At 33.4% G+C, this 27,298-nt stretch overlaps 1 protein-coding gene across 1 annotated transcript; it reads right to left on the bottom strand.

Moving 5' to 3' along the window:
- Positions 1 to 966: 966 nt before the first annotated feature.
- On the bottom strand, positions 967 to 19,370 carry LOC109170606 (protein MOR1-like). The gene is made up of 54 exons (XM_019319802.1): positions 18,951 to 19,370; positions 18,697 to 18,802; positions 18,488 to 18,611; positions 18,003 to 18,082; positions 17,732 to 17,909; positions 17,496 to 17,560; positions 17,277 to 17,359; positions 17,023 to 17,108; positions 16,740 to 16,853; positions 16,352 to 16,471; positions 15,338 to 15,440; positions 14,645 to 14,781; positions 13,338 to 13,403; positions 13,121 to 13,235; positions 12,988 to 13,028; positions 12,550 to 12,621; positions 12,310 to 12,414; positions 12,098 to 12,203; positions 11,797 to 11,909; positions 11,355 to 11,442; positions 11,146 to 11,246; positions 10,776 to 10,883; positions 10,530 to 10,635; positions 10,365 to 10,444; positions 10,126 to 10,275; positions 9,973 to 10,048; positions 9,755 to 9,879; positions 9,565 to 9,675; positions 9,334 to 9,483; positions 9,162 to 9,236; positions 9,000 to 9,081; positions 8,808 to 8,929; positions 8,623 to 8,724; positions 8,470 to 8,544; positions 8,269 to 8,364; positions 8,093 to 8,194; positions 7,861 to 7,962; positions 7,525 to 7,707; positions 7,334 to 7,445; positions 7,003 to 7,079; positions 6,819 to 6,898; positions 6,562 to 6,624; positions 6,347 to 6,473; positions 4,793 to 4,915; positions 4,626 to 4,703; positions 4,324 to 4,482; positions 4,050 to 4,208; positions 3,157 to 3,254; positions 2,867 to 3,023; positions 2,671 to 2,781; positions 2,439 to 2,534; positions 2,038 to 2,109; positions 1,650 to 1,950; positions 967 to 1,543 (listed from the first exon to the last, which is right to left on the bottom strand). Exons 1-54 carry the CDS (start codon positions 19,108 to 19,110, stop codon positions 1,257 to 1,259), a joined length of 6,108 nt encoding a protein of 2,035 aa, XP_019175347.1. The 5' UTR covers positions 19,111 to 19,370; the 3' UTR covers positions 967 to 1,256.
- Between the last annotated feature and the right edge of the window lie 7,928 nt (positions 19,371 to 27,298).

Genomic DNA, 27,298 nt, shown 5'->3' with positions numbered 1-27,298 from the left:
TATAATCTTTCAAAGTGCAACATTGGATTTTGATTTTAGACTAATGAATTCTAATTGTTCATCTCTAGAAGTACCATTAAGAACTGTAGTTGTTCTTGTTTAATTAAATCCTTTATTAATGTTATGATTTTCAGTAGTGGTTACGACATATCTTCCGAATATACTTTGCAATGTTTGCATGTCGTGATCTCTATGAAGAAAATCAGTTGTTTGTCCATGCAATCAACTGAAGCTCAAGATGTTCTGAGATATGTGAGTTTATTTTAAAGCAAATTATATTTTAATTAATGTTGCAGGCTTGGACATGGTGGATCAAAGTCTTGGAGGTTTGTATTGGAGAAATGAAGTGATGCAATGTATCCATGTCTCCAAGATGGTATGGATGAAAGGCCAAGAATGGCGGATGTTGTGGTGATGCTCAATACAAATTCTGCTCCATGGAGGGCACCTAATCCACCAACAATTTACGATGAATGAAGCTTCCATTTCGGAGCTGTATCCAAGATACTTACGCACAAATAGTTGTTTCAAGACCCAAATCAACGCTTATGTTAGTGTCAAACTTTCCGGCCTAGTTAGTGGGACCTATATATTATTTAGGAAAAACAGTCATGTAAGCCGTCCTAAGGGCATATTTGATCCTTCTTCCCTTGATAGGTGAATTTTATACTTCTAAATCTATTACTTGTGTGATATATATGCTTAATACACATATTCGGATTGCAAGTGAAGGGTGGAAATTGTGCACAATGGTCTTGTGCACAAGGGTCAGAAACAAATTCACACAAATAAACCCGCAACAGATAATCAAGCAAAACACGTGAAGGCAGTATCCCAACTCTTCATTCATGATCAATGTCAAACGTTTTTACCAAAACAAAACGATATGAGCGAAGAACTCCAATCTCCTAGGCTAAGCCATAGCCTTCAAATGTAGAGTTGCTTCCTGAAGAATACACAAGCATCTTAGTAGTAAATTTTGAATTCATTGCAAAACTGGATATCAAGATTCACAGTGACCATTTTGAAGAGGTTTAATTAGAAGAGATTTGAATGTTAGGAACCAATGAAAAATCAGATGAAACCCTAAAATATACAATTAATCCTACTAAACATTAAGAACTACCCTACTCCGTAGTGAAATCAATACATCACAAACTTCCACCTTCTATCCGGACATGCCGAAGGGATCTGAATGATGTACAAACCAATAAAACCGGGATTTAAAGATTGCTATTATACTGGGACCTTCTTCTCTAAAGTGGTTCAAGAGACCCACTTTTAAGCCTTTCCATGCGTGCCTGAAGCCCTGAGAGTGCCTTTTCGTCCATTGGAAGGATTCCGCTCTGTGGGGGAGGAGGATTCTCACTCACACTGTGTTGTTCAGATGCAGAAGAATGTTGGGTTGGGATTGAGATTCCATGGTTGATGCCCCCGTTCGTGGACATCAATGGCCTGTTTCCAGGATCTGGAATGCCCGTAGATGCTGCTAATTGGATGCTTTTCATCCTTTCCCTGATAGCTTCCAAAGTTCCACCAGTAACTGCATTTGCCACATTGGACATAACTCATTATCTTTCCTTTTTCCGTTAAAAGGATAGCAAAAGCTATACAGAAAAAAGGTGGCAGTGCAACTGTGCAAGTATTACCTCCTGATGGCAATCTCTCAATTCTTTGTTCTCCTAGCTGCTGCCGCAATTCTGATTGATCCAACACTGAACCCCTTGAAAGGACTGTATTACTAGACCTTTCATCATCAGCATATGATGGTGGAAGACTGAAGTGTGTGGGCTCTACTTTAGAGTTCACGGGCTTTGTATCATTAGATGGGTTTGTATTTACAGGGGATAGAGGGCCGAATTTGGGGGAAGATAGGTCTAATGCAGATGGTGGAGGTGTTGGCATAGGAACACTGGACGGAGTCCTTCCAGCTGCTGCATTCTTCTCCATCTGAAATATACATAACAACAATTTTGTCATACTGAATTATCTTTGTTGAATGTATAAGCTAGTGTTATAATAAGAAACACTGCCCACCTGGGCCAAACCATCTCTAATATAAGTCCGAAATGCTTCACTTGCATTCTGCAGCTGAGCAAATATGTCAACCTGGAAAGCATCATAAAGCCGTCATTAATAGACTGTAAAAGTAGAGAGAATACACCCATATATATACATGCTAGAAGACTTCTACGAGGAAACAAGACCAATTCTTCCCTTGTGACTGTAAAAGTAGAGAGAATACACCCATATATATACATGCTAGAAGACTTCTACGAGGAAACAAGACCAATTCTTCCCTTGTGACCACCTACTCAAATCCCGTTAAATCTCCATGCTACCTAATATATATACATTCCATAACATAGACTAACACGAGTTTTTTTTTTCATTTTTTTTTAAATTAAAAAACTTTGTATGATCCAGAAGCATATTACCTTGGGATATAATTGTGTGATTCGATATAACTCAGAGAGACCAATCTTACACGTTTGCTTGTCACCAATCTTCTTGAATATTGCAGCCAATTCTTGCTGCAAGGAGAGCAAAATAATATAATTATGTTTGTTCCGCAAGGTGGAGATTGCATGTAAAGATTAAGTCAAACTGAAACAACTATGGAAAAAACTTTGCAGCCAGAAAATTATTTGAAAGAATAAACAAACACACCTTCAATTGTGCATCAGAATGTGTTGTAGGTGCTGGATTGTTGGCAGTGGAATCACCCCAATGCGTTTGGCCAGGTACAGAAGGGGTTAACATTCTTGCAGCTGCCAATGTCTGTCAAAATTAAACACTATGAGAAATATTCTATATAGCAGATGTTTACAAAATAAAGAGCTAAAATATGCGGCAAGCACACTACCTGAAGGTTAAGGTCAATGTATGCAAGAATAATAGGTGGTGGTTGCATATCAATTGGAACCATGGAAAGGTGACCCTTTATGGCAGTACCACGAAGCTTAACAAGTTCGTGTAGAACTGTTTTTACCATTCGTAATGGTTTGTCATCAGCTCCAGCTCTGAGTAATCCATCAAACCAAAAACCGAAGAAAATATTTAATTAATGAAGGAGAGTCAAGCATTCAGCAAGAAATACCAAAATTCCAGACAAACAAGAATATCATGCAATCTATTTACTAAGTCTGTACATACCTCCTCCTGATTTCTTCCATACCAAGATCTTGTAGGTATATGTGAATGCTTTGAAGAATTCGGTCTAGGTCAACCTCATAAATGGTGCTTTGGAGAACCTATAACATATGAAAATGATTCAGAGAATTGTAATACATAAAATGTATATTACTATTCCTAATAATTTTATGGTTGATACCTTCCCAAGGGAAAGAATCACCTGAAGAATGCCACCTTACACTTGGTAGGCAATACTCCTCGATTGCCCAGTCTCACTTGAGAAAACTAAAGAGAGATGTTCCCACAATCCAAGGTGGTTCTTCTTACCATTGGGTATCAAACACAACTACCAAGAAAGTTTCTCATACTAATCCTAACAATACTACAAGTCAGTTCATTAAGTAACATAGATGATGAGCCTTAAACTAAATACAAGAAAAATTTATCAACGTCATACAATGACAAGATCAAAGCAATTCCCATCTAAGGCAAAACTTGTGAAAATTTCAGGGGAAAAAAAAAAAAGTAAAATTAGTTTTTTTACTTAGTTGCTTGTTGCTAAATATTATAATGAAGCAAATTGGAGATTTCCCACAGAAGAGGTTTATAAATATATACTAATTAACAGATAGTCATAAAAAAGAATAACTACCCATTAGAGCTTTTAATCCTTACTAAAACTCTACACACAGTTCACTTGAAACACAGAGCTACACAAATTACCTATTAAGAATAGTACCAAAAAAATGACACAAATATGTGCAAATATAAATGTATATGCATATAATAAATGCAATATTAAATGAATGTGGAATGCTTTAAAATATTTCTTCTAACCCAATATGTTCCTAAGAGTATATTCCAAATAGATGACAATCAGAAGTCACCACTCATAACAATTACAAGAGGTTCACCTTGGTTAGTTTGATAAGACATTTCACAACCAAATCGGAGAACTTTTGATTTCTAACAGCTAGGGACTCATTTGCTGTTGGAGATGGCCACCTTGATGGGTCCAAAGGCCGTAAAAGATTGATGAGCACAACGAATGATGTTGTTCGATCAGCATTATCCTAGATCAGATACCATTAGTATATAAGCAAAGCAAATAGAACATGCAGAATATGACCAACCAATTATAGTTAAGACACAAGAATAAAATCACTAAATTTCCAAAAGCAGACCCACCAAAATCTTAAGCATCAGAACATTCAAGGCTTTCAGAAGCTGACTACCATCATCCATTCGTGGAACCCTTTCATCTAGAAGCCAGAGCAAAAGCTCAGTAATAAGTATAGTAACAGTGCTCTCCTTGGCAGCATGAGCAAGATTTTTATTTTGAAAAGTCTGCATGAAGATATCAAAGGAAAACAGTTTAGATACACAGATTATTCCAAAACAAAAATGTGTCCCACCCAGTTCGTGCCTTCCGAACCTAAAATATTTCCATAAAGTCAAGAGAAGGCTAGTGTATGGAAAAAGGAAATTGCCTGCATAAGTGTATTGAGAACATATTTGCAAGATCTTGATGAGGCACCCATCAAACTAAACTCAAAAGTCTTGGCTACCTGCAGCAGATATCAAACCAGAAGCAACATGAAACCAATGACAGAATAGGAAAAGTAGTAAGGTAAAGCTGCATTAAAGAATTTCTTGCCTTATTTGCTAAGCATGAAACAAGCTTATCAGCATCTTTTACAATTTCATCCATTCCAGTGCCTTCGGGGTCTTCCATTGCTAGTCCCAATTCATGGCATACAACTTTCATTCCCTCTATGGACTACAAAACAACATGAAATTTCCCATTTAAAAAACCATTCATTGTTCTTCGCCAACCAATTATTAATAAACCACCAAAGTCACTAGGTTTACACCATGCTTTGAGGGAAAAAGTGCTTGTCAATATCATATGTTTGATATTTAATTCATTTACTTGTATAAAAGAGGATCTTGGATATGCAGAACAATATTGGTACATAAAAGAAAATCATAGAACTGGAAGCATAACATGTATGGTCCTTACCATCTATATATACTAGTAAATATTGGTCCTGACCAGCTACTTATAAAATATACCAAGCAGTAAATTTTCTTCTTTAAAACAGTAGATACCGCATTTTTTAACAATTATGGAGTACATTTTATATCCAAACAAATGGGGGTCAAATCACACATACAATATAGCAACCTTTGCTTCTGGTCTTAAACATTGTTATCCCTAGCAGGGAACTCCTAATAAAAGTTAAACGTTATGATTTTTTAAAAGACAGTACATAAAAATTTAAAATATAAATAAATAAATAAACATACTATAAGAAAATTTAGGAAATGAATTGATTTCATTTCAAACTGTGTAATAATGTAAGTATTTGAATTTATTCAGGTTATTAAAAATGCAATACATTATAACAGCAAAGAGGAACATTTATTTTACATATAAATCAAACACTTGTTCAAATATACATAAATATTGAAGAAACAGATTATACACTATGAATTTCCACCCTGAAGTCTGAACTACTAATATCAATGCTTTCTAGTAATCTTTCAATCAATAGGTGATCACTTCTTACAATTATTACTAGAATAATATAACATTACTCTAAAATTACAAGAAATTTCTAAAGGAAAATTAAGGGATCTTTGCAGTGAAGCAATTTGGACTGAACTCATCTAACCAGCTAATTTTATATTTCTAAAAAATCACTGTATATGTAAAAGAAATTCTATTACTCCGCACTTTTTTATTGATTCAAGGACAAAAAGCATCATAAAGGGAAAAAAGTCAACAAGGGTGGAAAAATGTGAGATGTAAAATAAAATTTTAACATACACGAAACACCATCCAGTGGATTATATATTATCATGCATATTATACCAAAATCAAATATATGATATTCACTAATAAAAGGTTTTAGAACAAAAAATATAATAAATCCCATTAATGGTGTGAAAAGCAGTTTCACAGACATACCACTTTCCCAACCTTAAATTATTAAACATAGTAAAAATGCATAAAATGTATCAAAGCTCTACCTAATTATGCACAGATGTATTCTGATGAAGACAAACAATAAATACCACCTCCTGCCCCCAAGTCCCCACAAACCAAAAAATGCAATAGTGTTTAAGGATTGATGCTAAACTCAACATCAGAATAGAATAGCACCTCAGGTTAAAGGAAAATAAACAGAACATCATCAAAGCAAACCTGCTCTGGAGAACCATATGCTATTATATCCAGGGCTTCATTCCAGTTAGTGGGACCATTTGTGCCAGAAACTGGCAAAGGCATTGGATGCCTCTCCATGGGAAGCTCAGATTGGTTATAGTTCTCCCTGATGCAAAGAAAGACAATAAATAAATAAATAAATAAGATCAAGGCCAAATTATCAATATGGCTGGAGGAAAGGTTCTCTTTCCTACCTATTTACGATTGGGCCAGATATAGACCTCGAAACTTCACCACTTTGCTCTGCCAAATCAGACCTAAATATCCGAAATAAACATGTTAAGGGTCAGTTCTCAAACACAATAAACTACAATTTTACTTTGCAATGCAAAACAGAAGCATAGTAGAGAAAACATTGAAAAGGAAAAATAATGTGTTATAGATATCAATTTGTGAGTTAATCAATTCGCTATAAGCTTAAAAGGCATAATTATTGATAACAAATACATACCCAGTATCCCTCACTGAACGCCTCAAAGCAACCCTAGATTCCCCCGGTTTCCCCTCCCTTCTTTTATCCATCTCCCGAGCCTGAAAGCATATTTACATATAAATACTTTAAAAACAAACAGGAGAAATGGACCACACAAAGGTAGTAGGCTCAGGCAATGAAAGGCAGAAGAACAGCTGCCAACCTTCCACTTAAATCTATCATCTAACATGCTTCTCTGAGCCTCAGTGAGCTTTCCAACATATCTCCAAATGTCATCACCTAATACATATTTACAACAAAATTAGAATAGCTACACAAAAGGTAAACATAGAGGGTTTAAAAGGTTTATTAACCAAAAAAAGAATGGCGGGTTTAGATAGAAGATAGACAAATTAGCCAAGGAGCAAGAAGTGAATTCCTTCTACTCCAAAAGAGTATAAGAAAATAAACTCAAGGCTGGAGGCCAAAAACAGAAACTTCGTTGAGATTAATCACATTAACAAAGTAACATAGAAAATGAAAATAGTGCACACCTAATATTTTATAACCAGTAGCCAGAGTATTCAAAGCAGCCTTCCGAATTTCACCATCCCGCTCTGCAGTTAAGCTAGAAACAATTTGCAAGGATTTTAACTGTCCACCAATCTGTCAGTGAAAAGGGGATGTTATAAAAAGAAGAGAATCCTTTCAGTCTGAAATTTTGAAATTCAGTTTCGAACTGTGCCTCTGCTGCATGGTTATCCAGTAAGAAGCCAACAAGGTCAACACATTCTATCCGTGTTCTATTGTTCCTAGAGCGCAAACCCTCCAAAATATAAGGAAAAGTCTTTGATGCAGAATACGTGTAAATTATTTTTTTCATCAGCTCCCGCATTTTTTCTCGTACTTTTTCAATATTGTGACCAGACTGTAGGATCAAAAGAAAAAAATAAAATTAATACATTATTCAGGTTCTCAAGTAAACATTACTGCACAAAATAAGTAGCTGGCATGTATTTCATCTATGTCCAAATGTAGTTAAATGAATAGCTACCACAAGCAAAGAGGTAAAAACTAGAACCTTTTCAACCAAGCAGGGAAGGAAAATGGCTGCTTCGGCTTCTGTCATGGTGTAACCTTCATTCTTTAACATATCAAAAAGCTCAGGAAGGCATTCCAGCACCTATTAAAATTATAGCAAGAAAATAATTGAATTGGGGAATTGAAGGGAGTGCAAAAAATAAAATAAAATAAAGGAAATAAAAAGACAAGCAATTGACAATGTCAGGAAATTATCAATTTAGGAAAAGAACCTTCAGTAGGCATGAAGTGTTGGATTCACAGAATCTCAAGACAAACCACCTCAAGAGTATGTCAAGAACTTCAATAATTTCCTTTGCAATAGATGGAAGTGCCTGAAAGTATTGAGAAAAAGCAACTAAAGACAATATCCGATATCCCATAAATAAATAATTGCAAACCTAAGCACCTTCTGTAACATTTCAATCCCATCAACTTGCTTCTTGAAGTCTGTACTTAAAAGCCTCCTATGCAAATCTTCTCTAAAGTATTTCATCAAATCACTCTGTTAACATAGAAACATTAAATTCATTGAAATAATTGAAGATCTTAAGGAAAAGAACCTTCAGTAGTAATTCAGAAAAATATGAAGTGCAACAAGCCTACAGACCTCAAGATCTTGAATCTGTTCAAGACGTGGCTCCTCAAACTTAAATCTACGAATAACAATTCTCTCCCTGTCTTCCTGTAATCATATACACACAATCAAAGCTGAGCTACTCATAAAGCATAGTTCTGAATGATTTTATGCCTGCAAACTTACCTTGTTTGAGTCCTTGACACTTATCAAAGCTTGTGACTGTATATTGATGTCCTGAACAGACATAAGGGACTCCTGCCTTGAGCTCTTCACAGGAAGAGCTCTCTGAATAACAACGAAATATTCAGCACATGTGCATTTCCCTAATTTAGCAAACACAGAGAAAAGCCCAACCATCCCAAACGTACCGAAGAGCCCACTCTGTTTCCATGGCGGGAAGCACGATCAATAGGAGCATTAGATTTTCCCATCTTTGAACTGTTTTTAGCTGATGGCACTGCGGAGGCTGATTTTCCTGAATCAAATGATTCTGAACACAGACAATCAAGTTAGATATCAAGCCAAGAATTTAGATCAAATACAGAGACTGAGACAGACACCTTGTAGAGCCCCAAAGGGTTTTAGCCGTTCAATTACAATTGCTAATGCAGGTCCCTGAATATCTCTCAGATTCTTGGTCACCTGTGCAGGTAGAAACAAATTAAATACTAAGCAAGGAGACAGATCCAGGAGGAGCCAGAGAACATTTGCAACTCATATACCATCTCTTGTCCACAAACTCTCAGGATTTCACCAAAGAAAACTTCAGCTGCTTTCCGTACATCAGCTGATTTATCCTATTACATAGAAATATCATAACATTTTTTGAACATTAACACCTAATTGAATAAAGTTAAATTAAAGTAGGTAGTCAGGTATTTTGTAAAAGGATACCGTCATAGCAGAAGCAGCAGGTTTTAAAAGAAGAATGGCATCAGGAAATTCTTTCATTCCAGCAAGTTGTCTGGATAACCAGTCAAAAATATCCTTGCGCCCTTCCGCGCCAATTTTAGCATCCGTTAAAGAGGTAGTGATATAAGGTACCTAGAAAGAGCAGAATTGTCATGGTGGTCAAAGATCAATGGCACAGCAAAAGTACAAGATGTATGGGAACATTGCAGTAACCATCTTATCAAGATGAACAGCAGCAAGCCAAGAATCTAGTGTGCTCAAAGCACACTCTCTCATGTGCTTTTTATTGTCACCAAGACATTTTAATATGTCTGAGAGAATGCCCTGCAAAAAGAAGACGAGCCAAGTTTGTTAAATACAAAGATATGCACACAACACAAAACAAAGTTACCAGAAAGCATACCTTGCTCGATTTCTCAACTGCTGGTCCCATAGCAGATGCAACAGCACCAATTGTTGATAAAGTTGCCATAATTAAATTCTTGTTGCTGTCGTAGAGCCGACCTCTGAGGGCACCAAACAGCTCTCCTGAAGAAAAATTAAAAAGCAAACCACAGAAAAACAGAATTAAAGATGCAGTTTTAGTCATTAAAAACACACTGTACAACAAGATTATCATACCAGTTCCAGTAGGCTGAATGCGCTTGTTGGCCTCTTCCAAAATTTTATTAACACTTTCAATAGATTCCAATCGAATCTAATAAGAAAAAACAGAGTACAATGTAAGCTAAAATGCCTATGATCAATTTCCGCAAAATCTATCATATATACTACCTTCCAATCTGAACTTTCTAAACTCTTAAGCAAAGCAGGTGTAATCTTTGCACTAATGTCTTCACGTGGTAGACCATCTAGCCCACCACCACTAGACACAGTTACGGAATCTGATGCCTTCACTGTCCTCTTTGGAACAGAGGATGTTTCCTGCCAAAAAGGAACAAGTTATAGTTACCTACCAGAAGTAAATGCAAACAAGGAGCAGAAAGCTTAACAAGCAACTACTAAAATGAAACCTCAAACGGATTTTTTTCATATTCTGCATCAAGAGCACTTAGAATAGCAGGTTTTACATCTGATAGGAATCCCTTGATATCTGAAAAGAGGTAAGCTGCATTTTAGTCATCGCAAGAAGCCAAGAACACAAACCCATAAAGAACTTTCAAAAACAGAAAAGTCACCTGGGCCAACAAACTTGTGTAATACTCCAATAAGTTTAATGGTCGCATTTCGTGTGGCAGCAGCACTGGATTGTAAGCCAATGTCCTTACAAAAATCAATTAAATCCTGTTGGCACAAAAACATTTAAAATATAACATCAATTTCTCTTTAAAATCAAAACTGTACACAATTTTATATATGTTAGACACCCACACCCACACCTACTGACCTACATACTTATTAAATAAATAAGGGCTAAATATCACCTTGAGTTTCAGATGTGAAACACCAAAATCATCAATTGCTGTAACCATCCATAGCAAACCCTCACTCAGAACTTTAGGATTCTTGTGCTCTTTCATGATCTTGAAAAGCTATACAAATCAAGATTCAGAAAATTATATCCAAAATACACCCATATATTCATATATAGTTCAAAAGATTTTATAAAAGTAAATACATAAATAAATATTAAAATACTCATTTAATTAAAAACAAAAAAAAAACAAACAAACAAACAAACAAACGTTAATATTCTAGGAATACCAACAAAACACTATCTGAGACAACTAAACATTAATTATTCTGAACCATGAAATACTATCATCCAATGTACAAAAGTACAAACACACTTACTCTCTCAAAAACAAATCCCGGGCCCACAGCTTCACAAAAAGTAGTGAGGCATTTCATGGATTGACCACGTGTCTTGATGTCAGCAACTCGTTCACTGATACCTGTGAGCAACACATGCATAAACCAAAGATGAGAAACAAAACCACATGAAAAGTAGAGCAGTTCTATAAAAGAAAGGGGACTTGGTAGAATTCTTTTTTGAAATTGACCTTGAAGGCAAAGTACAACACATTTCTTTGGGAACTTTGATGCTGTTGAAGCAATGTGAGAAATAACATCAATGACCTGCTGCTGGACCTGCACTTTTATTCAGAGGGGAGGGGTGAAAACATGGATATTAGAGCATCATTAGAGCAGCAAAATTGTTTGGTATGCAGGAAGTTGTACACAGGAGTTCAGACAGAATGGAACCACAATTCCAACTTATATATCTAATTTCGCATTTGCAATTCCTCTCAATATGAATAATGATTACTTGGGAATCCCAACTCCATTGCATAGCATTTCTTCTTACACAACATAGAAGGAAAATTGATTCCCATGGAAGAAGGATTCGAAATACGTTTTCTCCATGTGTTTTGCATGCATTCCACCACACAATATAGGCACAGCTTTCTTTTCACACTTATAAAGGGCCAGAGAAGAATATACCTGAACATTTTTTTCGTTCCATCCGGGAACAGCAGAGAGCAAACGGACTAAAATCTCTACTGATGGATCAAGTTCTTGAAGTGCTTCAACCTGCTCTTTAAACGACACAATAGCTGCAAAGAGAAGAGGAATTAGCAGTGCTGCAAGATTAAATTGAGACACAGCATTTAAGTTCTGTAAAGCATAACAATTCACAGGATAAGATGAAAAAAGAAAGGAAATGTGTGTGTGTGGGTGTGTGTGTGTATAATAATAAAAATATAAAATAATGGAAATTGGATGAAGTGATGAACATTACTACCTTCAAGCCTCTCTTTCCACACTGCACTCTTCAACATAGTAATTGTCTCTGGCTGTATAAGGGAACCTAATTTGCTCTCAATCTCTTCAAGACTCATCTCTGCTGGCTGTACAAAAGAGAATTTTAAGAATCAACAAAATTGAGCACAAAATCAAAGAAGTATAAAAATAATAAAAGAAGAAGACAACTATTAGAACACATTAGTTGAACACCTCTACGTCTTCAATTTCCAGAGGCTTCGAAGCTTTTAACGGGCCACCTCCATCTCCCTTTTTGGCAGTCCCAGATTTTGTAGGAACTGCTTTCTTGTTAATGGACTAAAATACAGATAAAAAATTTTTAAGATATTTCTGCTGTCCTGTAGCAATTTTTCACATCTATTTAAAATAAATAAAAAAATGAACAGCAGGACTTGGTTGGTTATCACTTATCAGAAAGTAAAACAAACTTACAGCGGCCTGAACAGGCTTTTTCCCACTAAGCATACTAGCAGCAGACCTCTTAACAAACGATCCGTCTGTTGCCTATCAAATGAAAAGCAAACAAAAAAAGAGACAATGGCCTAAGAAATAACCAAGCTGTAAAGCTACCAATCTGTCCAATCAAGTTGTGCAAAAACAATCACAAGGTAAAAGAGCTTTCCAGAATCCAAACCACCAAATAGTGTTCAAGAACAAAAAAATATAAAAATAAAAAATTGACAAATTTCAGCACTCAATACTTTCATAGAACACTATTCATGTGATTAAATCTCAGTACAGGTTTAGAATTCCTCAAATCACCATTTAAAATATATTCCATACTGATGATCATTCACCTATTACTAAAAAGATAGAATGCTTAGGAAACATATGAAAATGAACAATAACTTATGTACAAAATATAATTACCCCAGTGGAAGTTACATTTGCTCCTGAAGACGGCACTGCAACTGGAATATCAAGCCATTGGACATGTAAGACATAACTATTACAGAGAGGCTTAACTATCACATATGAAACTATAAGAATGGGAATTTCAAACCTGAATTTGAACCATCCGATTCACCAGCACTCCCAACAATCATTTCCGAAAGCTTCTTCCTTCTAACATCATCAAGTTTCTCAATTGACTTCTCTAAGGGTCTCATGCCAACCGACTACAACAAGAATTAGGAGGAGAAAAACAATGCCAATACATTACAAAAATATATATGTGGACAAATTTACAACTTGATAGAAACTTATCTCAGAAAGAATACCTTAGCAATAGCTGCCAAAGCTGAAAATGCAGCATCCCTAACCTCTGGTGTTCCATCATTCAGGCTCTGTCAAACCCAATTCAACATTAACACCAAAAATGGCAACAACTAAAATTCAAATTCGTTATTGTCATATATATATATATATATATATATATATATATATATATATATATATATAATTCAGTTCCCGTGCGGTTGGGCGGTTAAATCTGAGCCATTGATCTTGCCTAAATCAATGTCCAAGATTAACAAAATTATTAAAAAAAAAAAAGAAAAAAAAAAAAACACGGTGGCAATTTGGTAATTTTTGCATCTAGGTCAAATTTAAGGTGAGTTGTTTTTGTGCTATGTGATTAAGGTGCGTCAGTTGTTGAAAACTTAAGTGCGTCGATCTAAAGCTTTAGATGCGTGGTTTTCCTTCTTAAGGTGCGTCAGTGTTGAAACTTAAGGTGCGTCGACCTAAAGCTTTAGGTGCGTGATTTTCCTTCTTAAGGTGCGTTGTTTACCTTCTTAAGGTGCGTGATTTGTATGCTTAAGGTGCGCCATTTTGAAACTTTAGGTGCGTGGTTTGTGTTCTTAAAGTGCTTTATTTGTGTGTTAAGGTGCGTGGTTTGTGTACTTAAGGTGTGGTGGCCTAAAGCTTTAGGTGCACGTGGTTTGTGTTTTTAAGGTGCTTTGTTTGTGTGCTTAAGGTGCATGGTTTGTATACTTAAGGTGCATCGGCCTAAAGCTTTAGGTGCGTGGTTTTCTTTCTTAAGGTGCATTGTTTTCCTTCTTAAGATGTGTGGTTTGTGTTCTTAAGGTGCGTCTTTTTGAGTTAACGGCACAACCGCACGGAAAGCTATACTCACACCTGAACCCTTCCCTATATATATATATATATATATATATAACCTAATAGCAATGTAAAAATGGATTAACGAAACTATATGAAATACAATTAATTGCAAATGCAATTCGTCACTGTATTAAAACTAAACAATATTTTGAAAATTGAAATATTATAATCCCATAATCCATTACTCCATATATAGCAAAAGAAAAACACCAACAGTACTATTATGAAGGGAAACATAACATTGCAAGAAAGGAGGAACGCATCTTTTAAATAATAACTCTGATAGTAAGACATTCTCTAATGGAGACACTAGTAAATATAAACACAAGGAATTAAACTTGACTAGCTATTATAAAATAAAATAAAAAACCACCTGAACTTATATAAGTCACAAAGGATGCTAAATGGTTACTAAAAGCATCAAGACAACAACATCAGCTACATATCAAAAAATATTGTAACTTACCTCCATACAAATGGGAACGTACTCCTTGTGAACTTTGAGAATAATAGCTTTGTTGCTCGTTTCAATACAAAATGTCACCCAGTTCAATGTCATAGATCGAACAAGAGGAACTTTATTCTTTGTGGCTGCTTTAATATCTGCAAAAAAACCAATATTCAAGCTCAACGAAAACATAATCCAAAAAAAGTGTCAATCCAAGAGGGAATAGTCAAGATTCACTTAATTATATGGCCCAATAGCACAAATTTTATGACAAATATATGGGAGTATGGATTGTGACTAATCCATAATCTACTCCAAGTTTCTTATGGAATATTCTCCTAAATATGCTAAAACATATAAACTATAAGTTTTTTTCAAAAATGTAAGACAAATCATTTAAATTATATGAGGTTTTTATCGAGGGAAACTAGACAAAGGACAAATAAGTAATTCACAACAGTCATTAAATTCTTAGTGCTTTTCTATGAATGAAAATATTTATTCTGAAAAAAGAGAATATTAAATATCTATATATAGCATAGGAATAGTAAAAGTAAAATTGTAGGCTACACCCATCTAATTGGGGATAGCAGCATAATAGATAACACCATGCAAAGAATTTTTCTCTTCTAACAACTTTTTTCACTTTTTCTTAAGTGATTTCCCAAAGCATGACTTGTAAGATTTGCATATTTTGAACAAAAAACCTGCCTTCAACGATATCTGGGAGATTTAAGCACCCAGCCTTGTGCATTGCCTGTAGTGTTTGAGTAAGTGCCTCTGACGAAGTAGGTTTTTTCTCTTTCAATTTTTCCTGATTTATAAAAAAAAAAAAAAGAAAAAAAAAAGTAGTTAAGGAACAAAGCATCAGGAAAACAAGCTAAGAAACACAAAAGATTCAAGGGTAACTGCTGTACCAAGCAGCTGCTGGTCCTTTACAGCCTCCAATAAACTATTACCAAAGTTTTTTTAAGAACTTATCAAGTTATCATACATTTCTTACATAAAATAGATTAGAATTGTATTATCAAACATCAGTAAGAAATGAGTATTTATGAACACTATATAAGCTGGCCATTGATTCCCGCAATAAAGGGTTAAACTTTTGGCCTCTTGAGTTCCAATAAGAGCCAAAAATGAGTTGTACAGGTGCCCTTGATGCCAATTGCCAAATAATGCAATGGTCACACATGCAGCCATGCAGGCCCAGTGCATTACATATTTACAGTAGATTTACACTATATACATGGATACCAACATTAGAGTCACACATTCATGTTGTACTTATTTAGTACACAACATGCCTCAAACTTGTATTGGACACCAAAAAGTTAGATCTTTATATCTTCCAGAGACACAAGTTTCCATCCATTGGAACATCATCTAAGAAACAGAACTAGTGTTATAGTTAAACTGCACCAAAATTAAATGAGGAGAATTTAGCAATTACTAGATTTGGTTACAGGCTGAAAGTGATTAGTTATTAACCAATCAATCTTATTTATTTTCCTTTGTGAATATGTGAAATTTGGGTTAATGCTTACAGCCTATACCCCTAGGAATGAGTTCATTAACTTATTACTGAGAAATAGTAATCAAAGCAAACTGCAATAAGAAAAAATTTTAAAATGACCACTTAAAATGGCATATGCAGCAAGCAAAATATAAGATCCAAAAATTCTTATCAAGATAAATAATTATAAGCTCTAAAATACACAAACTTGCCAGTAAAACAGGCAGTAAGAACCGTGAGCTTGCTGAAAAATGGGTTCTTAGTCCCCTAGCAAGATTTCCAATTGCTTGTATGGCTTCAACAGCTACAGCAATGTTTACATCAGTGATAAGCTGCAATGTAAAGAAAATGGAACTATTACTTGAAAATCACAGTGCAATATGGCAAGCATAGAGAGAAAAAAATAAAAAATAAAAAATAAAAAATACACAAATACAATAAACACAGAACTCCACCAAAAGTACTCACAACATACTACTTAAACTAGCATCATTAAAGTAATAATGTTGTCTAAAAAAGAGTACAGAAGGCAGAAAAGCCATCAATCAAACCTAACTACAATATATATATTATTCATTCAATTCCAAACTGGATAAAGACCTTCTTCAATGTTCTGCAAATTTCTGAAAAATCACCAGGTGCTATTTTCTTTGTGGAAGCAAGCTTTGTTAACTCTGCAACAGCTTCCTTCCGTTCAGACCACTTAGTAGCTTTCTGTATACAAAAAGTAAAAGACAAAGAAGCAAAATAAATATATGGGGCCTCAGTGCTTCACTAACACTAAAATAAGACAAAAGTATCAATACTAAAAAACAATTGTTAATCAAGTAATAGATATTCAAAAGTTGCTAAAAAGCACAATGGATAGCAACAGAGAACCTACCACTCCTTCCCAAAACCCAGACTTCTCAAGGGGAGTCAAAATATCAACAGGATCTACAAGTTCATACTCATCTATCTCCTGTGGAACTGACAGAAAATTAAAGGGAGCAGTTCAGGTCCAGAAAAACTAATATTACACCAAGACACCTGTATTAGCTTCAAGATTATTCTACTTGTGACCTAACAGCCTAAGCTGAGATAGGTATTAATATCAAAATTTACGAAGAAACATAATTGAGCAAAGAGGTTACATACTGTCTGCAGCTAATTCTTCGGAAGGACCAGAGCCAGCTGTCTCAGGAACAGCATCCTGTTCAAGCACCTTGTCTTGCTCAGATCTGGCAAACATTAACCAAAAATTTATAGAGGTTCGCACACATCACCTCTCCACAGAAGAAGAAGAAGAAGAAGAAGAAGAAATGTGTTCATGGAAAAAAAAAAAAAAAAAAAGATTATCAGATACAGAAATTATACCTTATTTTGCGAGTTGGCTTAGCAGTCCCAGTGACATTAATGAGCTCAGCCTCCAATTCTTTTTTCTTATAACACAAGACAAAAATTAATCAGATTCCATAGCAAGAAATATGAATGAGAAGCAACAAACTGAAGAGGGTTTTTTCTTATAACACAAGACAAAAATTAATCAGATTCCATAGCAAGAAATATGAATGAGAAGCAACAAACTGAAGAGGGTTGGGCAATCAGCATACCATTGTATCACGCATTTTTTCAAAAAGTATTGATTTCACTGGATCCTTCCCAATCCAGCGACAGAGTTCCAATGTTAGACCCTTAGAACAGGCTCGAACATTCTGATCCTGATGATCAAACAATTCTGGAAGCATCTTCAATATTCTCTTCGGTGGGACAACCTTTGCACCAAATTCACTGATAATTACAGGAAAAGTGTTATAATACTCCAACCATCAAACAAGTAACAATCTATACAGCAGAACTGTAGAAGAACAGATTTCACTGGACCTCAAGGCCTGAAACATGACATCAACCGCAGGAACAACAGCTTTGGCAACTTTATTTTTAATGGCTTTCTCCATAGCATCCTGTAGCAAATTAACACATAACAGATGCCAATTAATATTCCAGAAAATAAAAAAATAAAAATAAAATAAGAGATTTGTCTGACACATTTTGAACTCAAAGTTCTCCAACAATCCTTTCAGCTGCAAGTTACTCATACAATACAGCAATGAGTTGCATCAGGCACAATGCAACAGATCAAATTATCACTTCAGTTGAGCAAATCCATTTATTGGGCTGAAGAATGCTTCAGCCAAATCAATATATGCTTGCCAAAACTTGAAAGGACAAAAAGTTTAACTGGGATTGGATTCAGAACATGAAGTTTAGGAACTCTATTCAGCCCTTCAAAGTGTTTTATTCAAGTCCACAAACTTATATGCAATGAGAATTGCTTAAGGGAAAACCACAGCTTTGCTGAAAAATACCAGGAATGCCTCAACAGCCTCTAACTCTACCCAAAGCAAAAATATTGCTTGAGCCTTCTCAACTGTCTTCGGCCTCCCCGTCAAGCATTTAGCTACTACTGCATCACATACTTCTTTCGCGAACCTATCCACCCAAGAGCATTTCAAAATCATTTGCATTGCCACTTAAGCCTATTCACGCACCAATAATAAATTACTTAATGAATTACCTTCCCGCATCAGCATCAGCTGCTTTCAAGTAACAAATTAGAGCATCAAGTGCCTTCTCTTGAACCGGCGCATTTGAATCGACCACCATCTTCCTAAAAAACGGTCCTAGCATAGAAGTCACCCAAAATTTTCGAAAATTAAGATTTAGACAGCAACAAAACAGCTTCGCATTACATGCAACAGTCCGTAGATCGACAACAACGGATCGCAAAACACGAAACCAGATCTGACACAATCGAAACCCTAAACTCACCAAATTCACGTATGCGCGGGTCCTTGGGATCGGTGATGGAATCGAACACCGCCGCGAGGTCGATGTTGGCGTCATTTCGTACCTTCCAATTCTTGTGCGTCAACCGCTCCTCCCACGGAAGCTTCTTAGCCTCCTTCAACAACTTCTCATCCTCCGACATTGCAAAAATCTATCAACACGTATCTAAATATACACAAAGTATATATATTATACACCTAAAGATATCCCCCAATGCACGTATATACGTCACAAATAATCCGTGCACCGATCTCTGTAAGAGACACAGAGAGAGAGAGAGAGGGGGAGGGAGAGAGAGAGAGAGAGGAGAACGGTGTCGTATTGTTGTTTGATGGTTCTGGGCTTCAATCTTAGCCGATTGCCGGCGAGTTTGGCAATGAGGGTTGAGAGAAAGTGATGATTTCTTTTCTTTTCTTTTCTTTCTTTTTTTTTTTTTTTTTTTTTTTGTTTTTGGGAGGGACCGACCAGTAGGCTAATTTGAGTTTTACGTTTTGGATTATAGGAAGGACGGCTCGCGTAAAGCAGGAGTGAATTGCACGTGCTAATCAGACGTTGCCGCGTGGCGTCACTAGAGTGGGTCCCGGGTCTTTGGTCCAATTAGAGCGTGCGTGGGACGGGGAGCGCGTGGAAGATTTAAATTTGATCTGTTGTTGTTGAGCGGAGTAATTTGAAGGAGCTCTTGTGGGGGCCAGTGAGGAGGACTGAGAGGCGAGAACGGAGAGTAGGCAAGGCACTTGTAACGGTGTTATATATTTAAGTTTGAATATAAGCTGGATTACATACAAGTTTATTTTTAGAATATTAAATCTTTATTTTTAGTATATTAGATATATTAAAGATTAAAGATTTATTTATAAGTATATATTATTATCTTATAATAAACATTTATCATAGTCTATATTGTAACGTGATTCATGAACCAAAATATAATTTATTATAAATTACTAGATGTGTTTTAATGAAACTACATACTTCTAAATAATTATACACTAGTATTGTCCCGTGCATAAATATTAAAGATTTGTTTGTAATGTTAGAATAGGTAAAAAAAGTTTTTAATAATGGTATTTGAAGTACAGAAGAAGAAAACATGAACCACAATTTAATTGTTTAAAAATACATTTTTATTATTATTAAGTATATGACAAAATAATTATGATATTGTATTTATAATATTTAATTTAATAATTGAAAATGGTATGATACAAAAAGTTACTATTATTAATCGCAGCTAGCGGTATACATATTTGATCTTGAGTATGTCTACTCCTAATATGCTATCTATGCGATGCACGGAATGAATATTGGACAACATTATAATACTATTATTTATTAAAAAATACATAACCTAATATCAACATAGTTGCAATTCATATTCATATTCATATATATATATATATATATATATATATATATATATATATATATATATATGTATATATATATATATATATATATATATATATATATATCTTTATATTATATTATATATGATAAAGCAGAATTTAGCCACAAAATTTTCCCTCCAAAGTGTGAATGTATTTTTGTAGAAACAAGATTAGCAAGTATGAATGCATTAATTGTGTGGGTAGATATATTTATACATATTTTTTTGAAGTTATTATGTGTATTTATATTTTATAAATTATATATTATTATTATTATTATTATTATTATTATTATTATTATTATTATTATTATTATTATTATTATTATTATTATTATTATTATTGCTCTATCTCTATCTCTATATATATTAAAGCATAATGAAGTATGAAAAATAATTTATTGTGTTCAAATTTATTGGTAAAATTTTATATTTAATATAATTTGTGTATATATTCATTTAAACCTCAATTATAATTAATTTGACTCCACATATATAAAGATGAGAAATTAGATATAAAATAAATATAGTTCTTACATAAATAATCTTTTTCAAATGAATAAGTTTTTGGTGGAGATTTTTGACAAATATCGCCTGTTATTTTCTTTACAAGTTTTATTTAAATATGTTAGTTATATAATTAAAGTAGTTATTTTAAATTTAAATTCCTTTCAAATAATAATACAAGTAACAATAAACTTTAAAATCAATATAATAATAGCATAATTAAACTTTTAAAAATATTAAATATTACATTATATAGTTATACTTACATTTTTAATCAAACTAATTCTAAGCTCATGAACTCAAGTACGTTTTTCTGTTTCCACAACCATTTCTTTCTTTACTAATTCAAAGAATGTCAAAATTTTAATTGATAAATTTGTTAAATTAATAATAGTCCGTGCGTCGCAGGAACAATTACTAGTGTATATATATATATATATATATATATATATATATATATATATACACACATACACACCATATGGTCTTGTAAAAATTAAATGTTGTTAATAATAACATTTAACCATTAATATCAATATTTAATTTTCACAAGACCATATGGCTTTATTATAATTAAGATTAATAGTTTAGAATAGTTTCATACTTTCTTTTGTCGTTGGTAAAATTCAAATGCACTCTACAACGACTAACAACGTTATATTTAATTTTAGCAAGAGTAGGTAAATATATATAGTTAAAAAATGTAGTATTTAATTTTGTATATAGTGCCATATTCAAATCTTCTGATTTTTTATTTTTAAATTTAAAATTGTACAATTTTTTTATTTTTTTTTTCTTCAGTATTCTATATCTCTAAAAAATGAAAAAAAAAAAATTATACTTAATAAAACATATCATTTGAATCTCATCCTAGGGGTCGAGTGTTCGAATCCCCCCTCGTATGGGGCAAATTATACCGTGGATCATGGTCCAAAACGACGCCATTTCTTTTAATGAAAAGAAACGGCACTCGTTATGCGACGTTCCGCATAAAGTATATATGTTTGTATAACATATTAAGTTCCATTTTTTAAAGGAAAATTCAGTTTCATTTTATATACACTACAGTTTCATTTCAACACAACTACAGTATCATTTTGATATAACTACAATTTCATTCGACATTATACACTCAAATATGTGAAACTGATATTCAGTTTCATTTTATATACACTATAGTTTCATTACAACACAACTACAATATCATTTCGATATAATTACAGTTTGATTGGACAATATACACTACAATTTCATTTTATATACATGGCAGTTTCATTTCAACATAACTACAGTTTCATTTCGATATAACTACAGTTTCATTCGACATTATACACTCAAATAGTCAAATATGTGAAACTATTATTCAGTTTCATTTTATATACACTGCAGTTTAATTTCAAGACAACTACAGTTTCATTTCAATTCAATTACAGTTTCATTTGATAATATAAAAAAATAATACGTGAGACAGTTTCATTTTAGATACACTGTAGTTTCATTTTGTAATTAGCACACCAAAATACAGGCTCAGTTAAGCTATAATAGCAACCATTTCCTTACTTAAAGAAACGGCGCAGCTTTTTGGACCATGGTCGCCACGATATAATTACTGCTCGTATGAAAAAATCAATCTGACCAACACTTTGCCCTTTAATTGGGTCGATCCGGTGCGAATGAAGATTAGTCTGACAGACTTAAAGGTATCTCATACAGTTAAGACATGCTCATGACACCTTGTGGCCTAACAAAAATAAAATAGAATGTGGTTAGAAGTGATAGAATAATATTAGATACATTTTTTTTTTATTCAAAATGATAAGCATACAATCCAAGTTCGACACATGTATTTTTTTTGTAGAGTGAGGGATCACTCAAGCTAAAATTCTACTCGGTCAAAGTGCAATAACCCACAACTATCATTTAGCAAGAAATGTCAAAGAGACAAATGTAGAGTCTCTAACCATTTTAGTCACCAGTCACAATTAAGAGAGATAATAACATATAATCAACAATTCGATTTGTTTCATAAACATGTGCTCTAACCAAACTTTTCATGAATTTCCCACCACTTGCTTACAATCCTTCTAACACATTAATCACATGATCACAAAATCATTCATCATCCTTTTAATTTAGTCATTTAACAATCAATGAATAATCACTTTTCCACCAAATTCCCACCAATACATGGCGGTAACATCGATCCCATCCAATCCAACTGAAGTCCCATGAAAACAAATGTAACTTCATCGTCCACACGTGTCGCACGAACCATGTTAAATACATTTATATGTGAGCATATATTTATCAATTACCAATAACACTATTGTTAAAAGTCTCGCATTGAAAATATAAGATAGAATATATGAATTGATTAGTTTATGTGCTAAACTAGTTAGTGATTTGTATTCAGTCTTTTAGTATGCATGGACTCATGTGCATTATAACTCGAGTAACATTGGCTAATCAATATAACATGATATGTCAATTATTGCATGACATTGACCCAATATTAAATTATAACACACCTCAATTAGTACATACACTACAATAAAAAGAAAAATAATAAAGTTAATTCATCAAGCAAGATTTTTCAACTAACATTTTAATTGAATGGTGATAAACTAGTGAATGATAAGTCTCACTTAATATTTGTTTCTAGCGGCAGGATGGGAGTTCAATTTTTGTCAAGAACATTACAAGTTTGGAATGTGATATTTTATGCAAACAAATGTACAATCAGGCCCGGCTCTAAGGAAGGGCGGGCTGGACCCTTGCCCAGGGCCATGCTTGGAGGGGGCCCACTTGGCACATACCCCTTTTATATATAGTATATATATTTTAACATAATAATATACAACTATTTTACACAAAGGTGAGGTTGTTTGGTTGGTAAATGCCTAAACTACAACCTAGAAAACTATGGGTTGATTCCTTATAACTCTTTTATATTAGTCAACAAAGGCCCCGTAATCTGTGATTATACCGGAGCGTTATGCTGTGCATCCGTATGCATCATGCATGGTGCATACGGATGCAAAAACGACGTCGTTTTGGCGTCTAACTTAAAAAAATAAAAAAATAAAATCAGAATTACATAACTACACATCCATAATTTCACTACACTTCCATAATTTCATAACTATACTTCCAGAATTGCATAACTACACATCCAGAATTGCATAACTACACTTCCAGAATTGCATAACTATAATTCTAGAATTGCATAACTACACATCCATTACTTCATAACTACACATCCAGAATTGCATAACTACACTTCCAGAATTTCATAACTAAAAAATCCAAAATGAATGAACTAAAAATGAATAACATAATGTTGTTGCTGGGAATCGAAACTGATTTTTTTTTTTTTTAAGTAGGGTGCACGTTTTATGCAAAACGACGTCGTTTTTGCATCCGTATGCACCATGCAGGGTGCACATCAGAATTTGCCGATTCTACCCTATTAGTCAGCAAAGCCCGTCTGTGAGAGAAGATAATGTTGAAAGCTGAACAATAAATGACACTTTTATTTTTCATGCTTTCTATTTATATTATTTTGACTTAATTTCATTTTTGGTGTTAGATTTATAAATGACAGTCCACTTTTAGTCATTTTTATCAAAATATTCTTTTTTGGACCAAGTATTATTATGACATGATCAATTTTGGCCCTCTATCAAAAAAATTGTTGAAATTTCGTTAAATATAAGGGCATTTCACTCTTCAATTATGATTTTTTTTTCAAAAAATAAACATATAGAATATAATGGGTCACCACACTTTGTATTAAAAAGATCAAAATGTCATTCAATTTAATGAAATTTCAACAATTTTGTTGATAGGGGGCCATAATTGGTCATGTCATAATAATACTATGACCAAAATAAGATGTTTTGACAAAAAAAAAAGATTAAAAGTAGACTGTCACTTATAAATTTAGGACCAAAAATGAAATTAACTTAATTATTTTATTCAAACAATCATAAATATTCTAAAATCATATGTTGTTTATTCAAATTTTTTTAGTCAACAAAATCTCCTTGATTTGTGAGACTAGATAACCGAGTGTTTTTTTGAGAATGTTGGAAAGTAAAAGACTTTTTTTTTATTTTTTTATGAATATCTAGTTATTAAAAAAAGTATTTATAAAAAACATATAAATAAATAAGATTTGTGATTTATAATATGCTTTCTATTTAAATTATTTTATCCAAATAATCTTAATTTAACTATTTTAAAATCATATGTTTTTATCAGATTTTTAGCTTCGCATCTGTTTGTAAGTGTTGTTTTAAAATATTTTATTAATAATTAATTTATTATTTATTATGATAACATTGTTATTGTTTATAAACTTATTTTTTTTAGTACTATTGACTCTATTATAAGATAGTATATGTTATTTCTTATAAGTTTATTTGATTTTAAATTTTTTATTCATTTTTATAAATTATTTCTTTGTGAAAGTACTTAAATTTTTTCATAATTATTATTTTGTATGTAAATTGTTAAAAACTTGTTAATCTTATTTCAAGTTATTTGATATTAGTTTTTTTTTTCTTTATGTAATTTAATTTTTAGGTATGAAATATATGTCAACATCGGTAGGGCCCATTCTTTTGTCATGTCCCGGGCTTATAAAATAATAGGACCCGGCCTGTGTACAATTTAGTGTTAAGTATCGAAAAAATTAGTTCAGTTGATATCTTCATAGACTTAAAAGTAATAAATTCATGAGATCTAAGGTATACTACGGGTCTACGACAGAGTGATAAAACTTGGGTTATCAACAGAAATGGTTGTTTTTATTCCGTGATCAATTGTTGAATGCTATAGGAATGAGATTGAAATAATAATTGCACTATTAACATATGTCCTGGGTTGCCGGCAAGTTGGTAGTGGGAAAGGCTACTTATTGTATTTAATTATGTGCACCAAAAATAGGTGCAGTATCCATTTGGAATATGCACTAATGCGGAAAATGAAACGAAAACGGAGTTTTGAAGATTTCGTCTTAGGTTCAATCCTACTTTTTGCGTTCGAATAAGTCAATAACCCAATTCGAAAACGTAAAAATTGCTCCTCAGTATAAACTAAAGAAAATGCATTTTTCCCCTCTTACTTTTCATTTGTGAGATGACTTATGTTTATCCAATGCTCATAAATTAGCTTACGCCTTTTCCCGTAATAAAATATTAAAAAAAGGAATAAAGGTCAAATAGGTGACTAAATTGCACACAAAAAAATAAAGAATAAGGGTCAAATAGACCACTGAACTACACACCAAAGTGCAATTAGGCCATCGAACTCAAAAACAATGCAATTAGGCCCCTGAACAACACAAAATCATGCAATTAGGTCTAAAATGACCTGTTGACCTAAAATTGTGCTGATGTGGCGGTTACTAATTTTAAAAATAAATTTTAAATATAATTTTAAAAATAAATTTTAAATATAATTTTAAATATAATAATTAATTATAACATTATTAAAAAAAAAAAAAAAAACTAAAACTAAAACTGCCGGAGACGATTTCGTCTCCGGCAGTCTTCGTCTCCATGGCCGGAGACGAAGAGCTTCATCTCCGGCAGATCTAGTTTTTTTTTAAAAAAATTAATTAATTTAAAATATATTTAAAAATTATTTTAAAAATTAGTAACCGGTATTTCAGGTAAACAGGTCATTTTGGACCTAATTGCATGATTTCGTGTTGTTCAGGGACCCAATTGCATTGTTTTTGAGTTCGATGGCCTAATTGCACTTTGGTGTGCAGTTCAGTGGCCTATTTGACCCTTATTCCAAAAAATAATTAAATCATCAAACTTTAAAAAATGCTATCAAATCTCTGAACAACCACAAACTTATACAATTCAACTCAAAATGACTTGTTTACCTAAAAATATGCTAACGTGATGGTTACCGATTTTAAAATAATTTTAAATAAAAATAATTATTTTAAAAAAACTAGCAGATTTAAAAAAAAAAAAAATAGACGAAGAAGGTGGTCTCCATGGACAGGGAGACAAAGAGACCTTCGTCTCCTTGCCAGAGACAAAGATGCCTTCTTTGTCTCTGGCAGTGTTTTTTTTTTTTTTTTTTTTTTTTAACTTTTATTTAAAATTATTTTTAAATTCAGTAACCGCCACATCAGCATATTTTTAGGTGAGTGACACACGCTTTTCGTTACAGTTCTCATTTAGAAGCGTCGTCAAAAGATTAGATGAGCATGGTCGTGTATGGAAAGAGATTGAAAAGAGTTAGAACGGGGATGAGTGAGAACCACCCTAAATGTCGTACTCAAGATGGCAATGCGGAGTAAATTGAGTGCAAGACAATCATGTGTCACAGTGCATTACAAGAGAACACTAGGTGCAAGGAGTGTAAGTGGTGTATGGGCAAGAGTGTGCGGGAAGATCATAGCAAAGAAAGT

Source organism: Ipomoea nil, unplaced genomic scaffold (assembly GCF_001879475.1).
Source record: "Ipomoea nil cultivar Tokyo-kokei standard unplaced genomic scaffold, Asagao_1.1 scaffold0317, whole genome shotgun sequence".
In the NCBI taxonomy this organism is placed as follows: Eukaryota; Viridiplantae; Streptophyta; class Magnoliopsida; order Solanales; family Convolvulaceae; genus Ipomoea; species Ipomoea nil.
This window is presented reverse-complemented; position numbering and strand designations above follow the sequence as displayed.

Excerpts from the sequence above, each read along its gene's own strand:
- LOC109170606 (XM_019319802.1), bottom strand. The coding sequence starts at position 19,110 with ATGTCGGAGGATGAGAAGTTGTTGAAGGAGGCTAAGAAGCTTCCGTGG. Across the intron at positions 8,930-8,999 it reads ACCCTTTGGGGCTCTACAAG|AATCATTTGATTCAGGAAAA; the intron begins GTGTCTGTCTCA and ends GTCTGTGTTCAG. Across the intron at positions 6,625-6,818 it reads CGTTCAGTGAGGGATACTGG|GTCTGATTTGGCAGAGCAAA; the intron begins GTATGTATTTGT and ends TCGGATATTTAG.